This window comes from Molothrus aeneus, chromosome Z (genome assembly GCF_037042795.1).
Source record: "Molothrus aeneus isolate 106 chromosome Z, BPBGC_Maene_1.0, whole genome shotgun sequence".
Lineage (NCBI taxonomy): Eukaryota > Metazoa > Chordata > Aves > Passeriformes > Icteridae > Molothrus > Molothrus aeneus.
This window is the reverse complement of record NC_089680.1, coordinates 777,621-789,350: the sequence shown is the minus strand read 5'-3', so window position 1 is coordinate 789,350 and position 11,730 is coordinate 777,621. Positions and strand designations below refer to the sequence as shown.

The window sequence follows — 11,730 nt, the reverse complement described above, 5'->3', positions numbered from 1 at the left end:
AGACACCTTGTTCCACCCCCTGCCATGGGCAGGGACACCTCCCACTGTGCCAGGCTGCTCCAAGCCCCATCCAGCCTGGCCTGGGACACTGCCAGGGATCCAGGGGCAGCCACAGCTGCTCTGGGCACCCTGGGCCAGGGCCTGCCCACCCTCCCAGCCAGCAACACCTAATTCCCAAGAGCCCAAAATCTGTCCCTGCCCTCTGGCAGTGGGAGCCATTCCCCCTTTTTCTGTCCTTCCAGGCCTCTTCCCAAAGTCCCTCTCCAGCTCTCCTGTCAGTACACGCAGGTTCTGGAAGGCCACAGTTAGGACACCCCAAATATGAATGTGGTCAGGAGAAGGCCCTGGCGCAATATCCAGCCCACACCCCAAAACCAGAGACACCATCAGCTGAAATGGACAGGAAAGGGAATCTGAGGGAGCAGAACACATCAGGTCTGGTCTTGTGTGGACAACCCTGTCCCTCCTCTGCTTTCCCCCATGGCTGTGCATTCCCAGTGCCCCTCCAGGCCATGGCCACTGTGACCATTAAAGCTGAGCTGGCAAGAGGTGACATTCCACGGGACACTGCAGATGACATGTTCCTTCTTTTACCAGACACTGACTTGAACACTGATTTACTTTATACAACAAATAAATTTACACTCTTCTTAATTGCGCATCATGGAGGACATTATAAAACCTCCATCAGGTTGGGCCTGATGACCACGCCAACACCCGTGACATAGAACACACCACCCTGTATTTACTGTTTCATCATTTTTTATTTTTGTAATTATGCATAATAAATCTTTCACACAAAGTAATGAAAAGGATCCCTAAGGTGAAGGAAAAACAGAGTATTTGTGACCATACCAGACTGCAGATGTCAGGACACTGCCAGGCTCACGTCACACTCCAGCTCTTGGGAGAGCCAATGGCACCAGCACGAATTTCTGCCTAAATCTTGGTCTGGCTCTGTTGTTTTGGCTTTAGGTGGTAACTCCAGCTGTTCCAAACCAGCTGGGACCCAGGAGCAGGGCATTTAATGAAACACACAAGGAGATTACACCATCAGAGCAAAGCCTCTGCACCTCAGTGTCACCACAACGGGAGGACAGCGAGAGAGAATTTTCTGTGCGATGCCGATGATGGTTCAGCAGCTGCTGGACCTTTTCTATCAGACTGCTGCTTTATCTGCTCCTCTCTTGCAAAAAGCCCTTTCACAGACAAATCAGGTTTTCTGCAGTCTGACACCTGGCTGAGCAGTGTCTGCCCTGGCAGGGCCTCTCTGGTGCTGCTCACCCCAGAGTGTTTAAAACAGATGAACATTGAGCCAGCCCAGCAGCTTTAGAATCCACGGTTTAAAAGTGCATCTTCAGACTGACCTTTCCAAATCTGGGCAGCCCTGTTGACTCACAAACACTCTTAGTCTTTTAATAAAGACAAAATTACAAATCACTACAGTAACCAAGAATAGTTATCCCCTTTTGATGTTTGCTCAAAGACCAAAACAAAACAGAATAAATCCAAAATACAGATCAACTTATGTGCAGCTCAGTCATGGTTCATTAATTTCTCCTATTTGCCTAAGAAAACACTGCATCTCCAGTCTTACCATTGTCTTTTCTCAAAAGCTTCTGCCATTTCAAAGCCCTAAATGCTCATGGGCTCTATATATTCCTTTGCAGCTATATTTAAATAAATTTGGAAAGCTTTTTTTTCTTCCTTTTTTTTTTTTATAAGCCAGCATTTCCATTTGTGTAGGACTCAAATGGACTTCTGTCTCTAAATAAGCAGATAAAAGGAAAGTACAATCTTAGCACATCCTTCAGAGGGATGAAACGGTGCAAGAAATTCTATTTAAAGCCATTCAAAGGACTTTCTGAAAGCAAACGCACCCGATTCCTCAGGTCAACAAACAGAACATGCTGGAGCAGGCAGTGAATACAGAGGGTTGCCACGCATCTTCAAGAACTAATTCCTTGAAATTAAAGTTTTGGCATGCAATGCACTGCTGACAGTCCCCCACACAGCAGCACGTGGGATGAGGAGAGTGGGTGCACGTGTGTGCAACAGGCATCCCCAAAATACGATCCCCACTTTGAAAAATGAGATTTCTTTCAAAATCACACCACTTTCTTTTGCTTTTCCCACTGCTGAAACAGGTATATCAGGAAAGGGCACTTGAAAACAACCAAAAAAGAGAGTAGTATTCTACATTCAGATAAATTTATACTTCTGCCATAAAACTTTAAAAGCCAAGAGGAGGTTTTCAACACAGAGCTTTGTCAAGGATCCCCAAAACAAACTGTCACCATTACGCACGGATTTACAGGACACTGGTCTATTTTACAATCTTGTAATTATTTTCTTTGGACTTTTTTTTCCCCTTACACGTTCAATTTCCAGGAACAATTTTGTACAGGAGCACAGAAAAACAAGTCTGTAAGGGACTTGACTCCAAAAGCAGGTGTTTCTTGCCCTCTGGAGAGTATTTGTCAGTCAAACAACAACAACAACAGAAGACTTGCTATTGAAAATCCTCCCACAAACATCTAAATCAAGTGTTTTGAATCTGCCTGGGAGCTAACCTGATTAAGATGCTGCTTGCTTAGTTCCCTCGGATGACAGTGTAGACAGCAATTTAAGGGCTGCAGCCAGTGCCACAGAAACGAAGGGCTGTGAGTGGAAACAAGGATTAGGTAACAAGCACCCCACGGCAGCATCCAAGAGACCATAAAAAGCTTGACCCAAGGAAGCTGCCCGCTCCAAAGAGCCAAAAATACAAACACTGCTTCCAAATCAAAGCCTGCAATCTCATTTAGCCTGTTAAGTTAAAAGGACAATCAGGTTTGTGGTTGGTAGTAACATCATACCCCATGTGTAAGGCCTCATTTTCATCAAACAAGCTCTAGGTTACGAACTATAAACACAAGGTTGCCTACAAGCCATCAGTGCCCCACACCAGTCTGTCCCAGCGTGAGGCTGGGCTGGACACTGGCTCTGGGGTCAGGGGGGCAGTTGGAGGGGGTCAGGTTGGAAGGGGTGCAGAGGTTCAATTCCTGTAGGATGGAGCGGGGCTGGCCTGGCCGGGGTGTCCCTCAGCCCGAGTCCATGGTGAAGAGCTGGATGTCACGGGGGTTCCAGTACAGGGCCACGGCAGAGTTGTACACCAGGGACCACACGTAGGGGATGAAGAACTCCTCAGGCTGCTCCTCCTCCACGTACTTAAACTTCAGCTCAGGGAACTTCTGCAACAAGAAGCCAGAGTCCAGTGAGGGAAGGTTTGCATGTCTGCTTACAAACACACAGCCCACATAAACACTGAAGAAAGAGGTTTGGTGAAAAAAATAATGGAAGGAACTAAACCATTAGAACCCAAGGAAAATATTTATAGGATAAAGAGAACATTTATAATTTCTTCTTTGAATTAAATGCTACATTAGCATATTGTATTTGAGCCTTTTACTGTTGGTCACAATCCATTTGCCTGTTAACACACTAAACACATGAATCTTTTACAAAACCCAAAGGTCTCAAGGAAAACTCATTTTTAGCAGCCCCTCAAAAGCCTTCTTGCCTGTGCATGTACAAACATATTTATTGCATTTTCCCTTAAAAAACATTTTGCCATTAATTGTACTTGGCTCCTTAGCAGGAGAATCCTCTGAAAAGGCTTAAAGCATAAACACAGCTTATGGTATCACAGGATCACAGAATATTCCCAGTTGAAAGGGACCCCCCAGGATCCCCCAGCCCAGCTCCGGCCCTGCACAGACCCCCAACAATCCCACCCTGGGCATCCCTGGCAGTGCTGCCCAAAGGCTCCTGGAGCTCTGGCAGCCTCGGGGCCGTGCCCATTCCCTGGGGAGCCTGGGCAGTGCCAGCACCCTCTGGGGAAGAGCCTTTCCCTGATACCCAACCTAAACCTCCTGGCACAGCTCCAGCCATTCCCTGGGTCCTGTCCCCAGTCACCAGAGAGAAGAGACAGATATGCTGCAATCTCAAGTTCCCATTTTTCTAATTTTTTCCCTCCCAAAACAGTGCACACTGCAAACCCACCAGGTTCACTCTTGGTAAGTGTGTATTTTGGAAAGAGCTGAGTCTACTTTTGCATTGTGCTCTTCACTTTACTCACTTCTAAATGTTGCCTGTGTCTGAGCTTGGCAGAGTCTCAGGCAAAAGCCGCATTACAATGATCACTGGGGTAAGATAAAACATGACCCATTTTATTATTTATAAGGCTGTGGCTAACACTAAGAATAAACTCCTCAGTGTGACATGATCAGAACAAGCACAGCAATGGCCAAGGAGCCTCTCTGCCCATTAATAATGAAGGGATTCCCTATCCTATTTCTTGAGCTCAGTGTCTTGTTTCCTTGCCTTAAGGGTACAAGGATTCTGGCTGGATCAGTCTCCTTTGTGGGGGCATTTCTTGGACACTTGGTTTTCAGGGTTAGGTATTTAACTTCAATGCTCCCATGTTATTTGTACTCTTGGAGTCAGAAAACATGTACACTTGTAGAAAAGTTGTAGAAATATGTGGATGTGGCACCTGGGGACATGGGTTGGTGGTGGCCTTGGCAGTGCTGGGAGAGCAGCTGAACTCTGAGATCTTGGAAGCTTTTCCAACCTAAAGGATTCTGCATTATCTCTGTTCAAGGAAGTGAGGCAGCTAAAGGTAGGGCTGTTAAAGGCTCCTCTGCATCTAACCCCTGTTGAGTTCAAAGCCCAAAATCTCAAAGGTACATCAGCAAGTTTAATTTCCTGTGCCAGACATGCAGTTTGTGGTAGAGAACTCTCCCACAGCCGTTCTGTGCGTCTAAACCACTTTCCACCACCTCTCTACAACCTCTCTTCTCCGAGTCTGTTTTGACCAGCCTGCTTAACCTTCTGCATCACTTTGGTTTTTTCACTCTTAGGTACCTTAGACCCATACTCACCCCCCATCTCTCACTTCCAATCTCTCAGCCTTCTGCCATGCCAACTCCCTTCCGCTGCATCCTTATCCTCTCTCTTTAGCATACTTTTCCCTTTTGTGCTCACCTAACCTTTCTTTTCTCACCAGCCTTGTGAGATCCTCCTTTTCATTGACATTCTCTATCCCTTCCCAACTCGGCTCCCAGTTCTGAAGTTGTCCCTGTCTTCCCCCTCTACCACCCCCCCAACCAAGCCCTCATGTATATTTTCATTAGTATTTATTTTGTTTAAAAAGGCCCTGACATTCTACTCTGCTTATCCTCAGTGTAATCTTCCCCACTTCCTTCCAAAACTTCCTGGCTTGTGGTCAGTGTAGACAGGAGCACATTCTGTTCAGCCCTGCATCAGCAGAATGAATGGTTCAACCTCACGATTACACCATGGCAGCACTTCCAGCCAGAGGAAAGTCTTACACAGCTGCCACTCTTCACACCAGGGATGCAGCCCATGGTAGTCCTTCTGGGAGGGAAGGAGGGGAAAGTGATTCAAGATTCTAATTTGAATTGAATTAAACACAACCTTTTTTTTCACCTTCGGGTCACAGATGGAGCTACTGGCTTTGCAAACATTCGTGGCAGTAGCCTGGGACCATTCTTGGGCTCCTGTGCAGCTTAAAAAACATCTTCAGCCTCAAAACAGTAGGCAAAATTACATCAGAAATTCCAACAGCTGCATCTGAGATGCTCAGGTCTTACTATCCCATTATCTCTCAGCTGGAAGAGCAGCATAAAATGGCTCAGGTAGCATTCATATTTTCAGGCAATAAGCCATGCATTGATTTTATTATTCAGCCTCTCTTCAGGCTGATCGATGTTGCCATTTATTGCAATCGTATCACAGCAATTTAATAATCAATTTCAGATTAAAGGCTGAGTGTAACTCACTGCAGTCAGCCTGGACTCTCTGACACTCAACATGTGCTTTGAACAGCCTGCGGGGGTGTCTTGGAAATGCAGACAAGGAGAATGAGATTTTTAAGGAGAGCAGTAATACACACTGCCACTACATATACACAGTTTTGATTGAGTCTATATAAAAAGAATGTAGATAACATTAGGAGTGATGGATTTTTGAGGGTCCACCTGAACAGCAGGCTCAGGACAGCTCAATGCATTGCTGATGAGACATGAAAAATTAGAATTCCAGGCCAGCAATTCAAACCCACATTCTTTAGATGACTGCAACGACCCACAGCTGTGTGCTGGCCATGTTTTCTTATTCATTTAAAATGAGAAATCCTAGAGGTCCAGCATGGAGAGAACTGCACCAGCATCTTTGGGGTGTGGATGCAGCACTTGGGAATATGGTTTAGTAGTGAACACAGTCCTGCTGAGTTAATGTTTGAACTCAATGATCTTAGAGGGCTTTTCCAACCTCAATGATTCTATGAAGTAACTTGCAAGATTAACCATGGCAGAAATTCACTGTTGAGACAAAAAACTACCCACACCGTTTCACTAACAGGGTGTTCACTGAAAACAGAATTTGTTAACAAACAAAATTATCAAAAGTTTCTTCTTTAAGAGAATGACTTTATAACAATTTGTAACAGCAGGATTTAAACAACATGTAAAAAGCTTGATTGGTGCCAAAAAGCTTTAAGATTTTCAAAAAGCTTTTCAAGATTTTCAGGTAACAGTCCAAGGAATGTTTAAATTCATATTTGTGCCATTTGTCTCCTGTATGTCCTGCTTCAAATGAGTGATCAGGAGCCTTGGGCCCTGGCTGTGTGCTGCAGACACACAGGAGATGACACTGAAGCAACCAGGCCACATGGGTCTCAGGGCACTCCCAGAAATAACCCAGCCAGCAGTGGTGAGGACTTTATCACAGTTAACAAAATCGCCAAAGTGGCACATCAAACCTGCAGTGCACAAATCTATTTTCTTCTGCCTTGCTGCTGTTGTGTTCAACTTACTTCTGGAAAGACACTGGCACCCTAGCTGGTGACACTCCAATGAACCAGATTTTTAGCACCACTTAAAAAGAGAGACCGTGCTAAGGCATCTTAAATGGCAATCTTAATGATAGAGGAAAAGCCTTGGCATGGGATGAATCATCCCTTTTTTTCCTTCACTGCCCTGTTTGTTTGGATGGATGATGTGGAAAGATGGAGCCCCTCTGCTCTGGAGCCAGCCTGGCACAGCTGGGGCTGTTGAGCTGCACAAGAGAAGCTCCAGGGACACCTCAGAGCCCCTGCCAGGGCCTCCAGGGGCTCCAGCAGAGCTGCCCAGGGACTGGGGACAAGGCCTGCAGGGACAGCACCCAGGCAATGGCTCCCACTGCCAGAGGGCAGGCACAGATTTTGGGCTCTTGGCAATTAGGAATTGCTGGCTGGGAGGGTGGGCAGGCCCTGGCCCAGGGTGCCCAGAGCAGCTGTGGCTGCCCCTGGATCCCTGGCAGTGTCCCAGGCCAGGCTGGATGGGGCTTGGAGCAATCTGGGATGACAGAAGGTGTCCCTGCTCATGGCCGGGTGTGGAATGAGATGAGCTTTAAAGTCTCTCCCAAACCAAACCCTGTTTTGATCCAATATACAACAATGTTCAGTATTTAAATTGCTGAACTCCTTCCCTTGACATAAACAGGTCCATTGGAGCCAGTATTTGCATTTCTTGCCACCCCACAGATGGACAGACAACCCCAGATAGTTTAAAATAAATCAGCCTGAGAAAGTCCTTGAAAACGTGAGAGACAGAGGTAACATTACGGTTTGAACGGCACAGTTTAAATACAGACACCACTTATCAGCTCCAGTGAATCACCCCACCACATCACCCTATCTTGTTTTCTTCTGCCAGACAAAGCAGAAGTCAGATTTCGTGGTTGGGACGAGGGTACAAATGAGACAGACCGAGAACTTTGCAGACTGTCTGCATTGTCAATCATATGATTCGATGAAAAACCACGGGAAGTCCTATGAACAGACACAGAACTGCACTGCAGTAACTCCCCCACCACAGAAGTACAACAACATTGGGGAGTTTTGTTGGGTTTTTGTTTTGTTGGTTTTTCGTTGGTGTTTTTTATTTTTTTTTTTTTTTTTTGGTTTGGTTTGGTTTTTTTCAGTTAACGTTGAGGAAGGGAACATCACGGCCAGTGCACCTGGCTCTGCTCCAGGCAGCTCAGTGGCATCTGAGCTATAAGAGCCATACATTAAATAAAACATTCCCTTCCCTCCAAATGAACCCTCAGAGCTTGCTCTAAGGCTACAGTGTTATGTCAGTTGATGATCTCCACTCAGATAACACAGGCAAGGGCAGATGGAGCTGCTTTAAGAGCAATGTCTTTGCTTCTTCACTGATCTAGATGTTCTGCGGGATGAAAAGCAGCATTCATCAAAGATATGGGGCAGTCACTGTGGAAAATAAAGAAATTAAAGAGCTGGATTAATAAAAAGCTGGAGAATCCTCTTTTCCTCAAGTTCTGGTTGGAAATTCTGGTTTCTGAAATAGCAATCAAGCACGAGTCAGTATTTTCAAAAGCAGGTGACTCTTTGAGCAGAGAAGTGCTGTTTTCAAAGGAGTCTAAACACATTTGAGAGTCAAATTCATGTGAACTTTACATCAATCCAAAGCTTCAAAGTCTTTCTGAAAATGGGATTTCTCTGTGTTTGAAAAGCTTACCATGAATCCTGTTTGGTAACCTAATGACTTGATGGCAAATTATGTGTTTCATATTGTTTCTGCTAAATATAGCAATATTGCCTGCAGAGCATCTGTAGGATTGGACCTCATTAGCAAAATACATCAAATGGCAGGGGAAAAAAAGAGGGCTCAGGTTCAGCACTGTACCAAGCCTCTGTTATAGGGTCTATAAAGAATATTTACCCCAGCAAGGATCGCCCCTAAAACCTGCCTTGCACCAAACATAGCAATCTGTGAGGATTTTGGGCAGAGGAGTGACACCTGTACTTGACTGCCAAGTCCTCAATGCCACGTGGAAATCTGGTTCCCAGAATACCAATCTAAGTCAAATTAATGGCCAAGGATCTTGACAACGACTCAACAATCATGCCTGGCACACTGTTCATGGTATGGACACACAGGTACATATGGAAACATTGATATATTTGGGTTTTATATAAATGCAAGGACTTGAGTTCTTTAACAGACCACAATTCGTGGAAGAAAATGTCTCGGTGCTCGCTCCAAGATACTGACAGATTGAATTTTTGCAATTACTTAGTTCTCGTGGGGCGTTAAGGCTGTTTGATCTTTCTCTCAGGTTCTGTTCGTGTCTGCAGTGCTTCTCTTTGACTACAGACAGAAAGCGTGTGGCTCTGGTGAAGTATCTGTACGGGCTACACCACACCTGCCTGATACCATCTTTCTCTCCTCCTCGGGCTCCCAGCATAGAAGATGATGGTGGGGAGATGAAGGAAGCAAACAGGAAATGTGCTAGACTAAGTGTGAGCCACACATCTTGTTCAGAGATCTGCCTAAGGAATAGGTGCAAACAGAAAGACAGTGAAGAAAATGGGGGCTCAGAGCATGGCAGGGAGGTGGAAAAAGAAATATAAAACTTAGGGTAATAAGAGGTTCAAAACCATCTGTGCACAAGCTAAATATAATAAGTGTATTACATATTATTTATTAAATATATATTAAATACAGTATTATTTCTAATAATAGAATGATGAAAGTTTAAGCAACTACACAAGCTGTAGTAGACAACAACGTTGTTCCCAGGGAGCAAAATTCTGTAAGACAGGTAACCCACATTCTAATTGGCCACAATCTTCCAGGTCCAGGAGGGCAGGGGAGTTAATCTATAGAGAGAGAACTGTTTCAGCATGTTTCATTGATATGTGATTTCTGTTTTCAGATCACTTTGAGTAAAGGTTTGTACAACCACAGCTGCAGGAAAACAAATGCTCAGCAGTGAATTTTCAGAGTCAGATGTGAACTACTGCCAGAGAAGCAGACGTGCCTCTGGTCAGAGTTCAGCAATTACCAATTTTTTTATAGAGTACTGAGAAGCCAGGTCATTTTGGGAAAAATCAATCAAACAGTTCTGCCTAGATAATTATTGGTAAAACCACAATTAGTTAAATGAGTTAAATGTTTGTGGCAAACCTGCCAGGGCACAAAGCTTTGCAGGGTACCATAAGAAGACTGCTTTTCTGTCTGGAATAGAATGGCAAATAGTGAGAAATTTAAAGTCCTAGAAATTCAGAGACACAAACACATACACACTTGTCTCTTTTCCTTCCAGGAAAGAAATACTGCTGATAAATGTCAACAGTCCCAAACTGTGCCATTTTTGTCTTCATACCAGGCTGTTATCTGCACAGATTCAAAAAGCACTGTATAAATGCAGATATCTGAGCTTAGGACAAGGTCAGGTATCTGGTATTTCAGGATTTGTTGGGTTCCACATCAGAAACACCTGTACTCTGGGCTACTTCTAGACAGCACCAAAAACAAACAGGACCATTGGTCAGCAGCTATAACGACAGGCTGGGAGAGCTGGGGCTGTTCAATAGAAGGCTCCAGGGACACCTCAGAGCCCCTGCCAGGGCCTCCAGGGGCTCCAGCAGAGCTGCCCAGGGACTGGGGACAAGGCCTGCAGGGACAGCACCCAGGCAATGGCTCCCACTGCCAGAGGGCAGGCACAGATTTTGGGCTCTTGGCAATTAGGAATTGCTGGCTGGGAGGGTGGGCAGGCCCTGGCCCAGGGTGCCCAGAGCAGCTGTGGCTGCCCCTGGATCCCTGGCAGTGCCCAAGGCCAGGCTGGATGGGGCTTGGAGCAGCCTGGGACAGTGGAAGCTGTCCCTGCCCATGGCAGGGGATTGGAATGCAATGAGCTTCAAGCTTCCTTTCAACCCAAATTATTGTGGGATTCTGTGAATATCCCTCAATCCCTTAGTTTGAGGGATTTGAGTTTCTGCTCTGCTTCAGAGATCCTGTGTCCACCTGAGGAAATTTTGGAATGGGAGGAAAAGATAACCAAGATGAAAGACTGAACCAAACCTACATATCACACACGGTTAAGTATCATTAATCTCTACATACATTTTATGCATCCTGACATTTATAGTCACAGTTCAAGGATTTACAGCTCTAACTATAATTTGCTTTCCCTGTCAGGAATGTTCTCTATGTCATGTTGTCGAGATGGACACAGATCTTTCCAGAACATTTCCAAGAGGACTGCTCAACATCCAGGAGCCAAATTTGTCAGACCGTGGAGACAGAAAACAACAGGAACACTACGAGGACATTTGCAACACTGCAGAAAATACAATGCATGTTTGCTTTACTAAATAAAGAGAAAATAGAGAGATTGATGTATGTAATACACTTGAAGCATGAGGATGAAGGCAGGACGTGTAAATGAGGTACCATCAACAAAAACCAGAACTTTCATTCACTTCAGAGCTTAACCTGAAAGAACGGTAATTCTCAGAAAATACAGTGGCATTTTAGAAGAAAGAATACAGGTCAGAGCAAAAAGTGAACAACTCAAAATGACAACAATTCAAACAAAGGATGTTTTTAACATTGAAAAAAAAAGCCTAACCAAGAAGAGAGTTAAACACATGGAAGAAACAAAGCTACTGACCCAACCGACAGAAACATTTCTGGTCCTGACCTTGCTCTAGCACTTTTTATGTACATAGACCAACCACTCAGACAAATAACTAAAATCCTTTGTGTGTTTTTGAATTTAGGGAATTAAAATCCAAAAAACTGAATAATCCCTGAACCCATTTCTCAGTGGCATTAAAGGGCACCAAAGCACAAATGGGGATGAGTCTATCAACTC

General features: G+C 44.9%; 1 protein-coding gene across 7 annotated transcripts in view; it reads right to left on the bottom strand.

Annotated features, from left to right (window-relative positions):
* Window positions 1–744: 744 nt before the first annotated feature.
* The window catches only part of DYM (dymeclin), a 210,578-nt gene continuing 199,592 nt past the window's right edge, over window positions 745–11,730 (bottom strand). For all 7 annotated transcript variants that reach the window (XM_066569260.1, XM_066569261.1, XM_066569265.1 and 4 more), the window contains one exon: window positions 745–3,233. In XM_066569260.1, coding sequence (XP_066425357.1) covers window positions 3,084–3,233 — 150 coding nt within the window. In that variant the 3' untranslated portion in view covers window positions 745–3,083. The remainder of the gene's footprint in view (window positions 3,234–11,730) is intronic.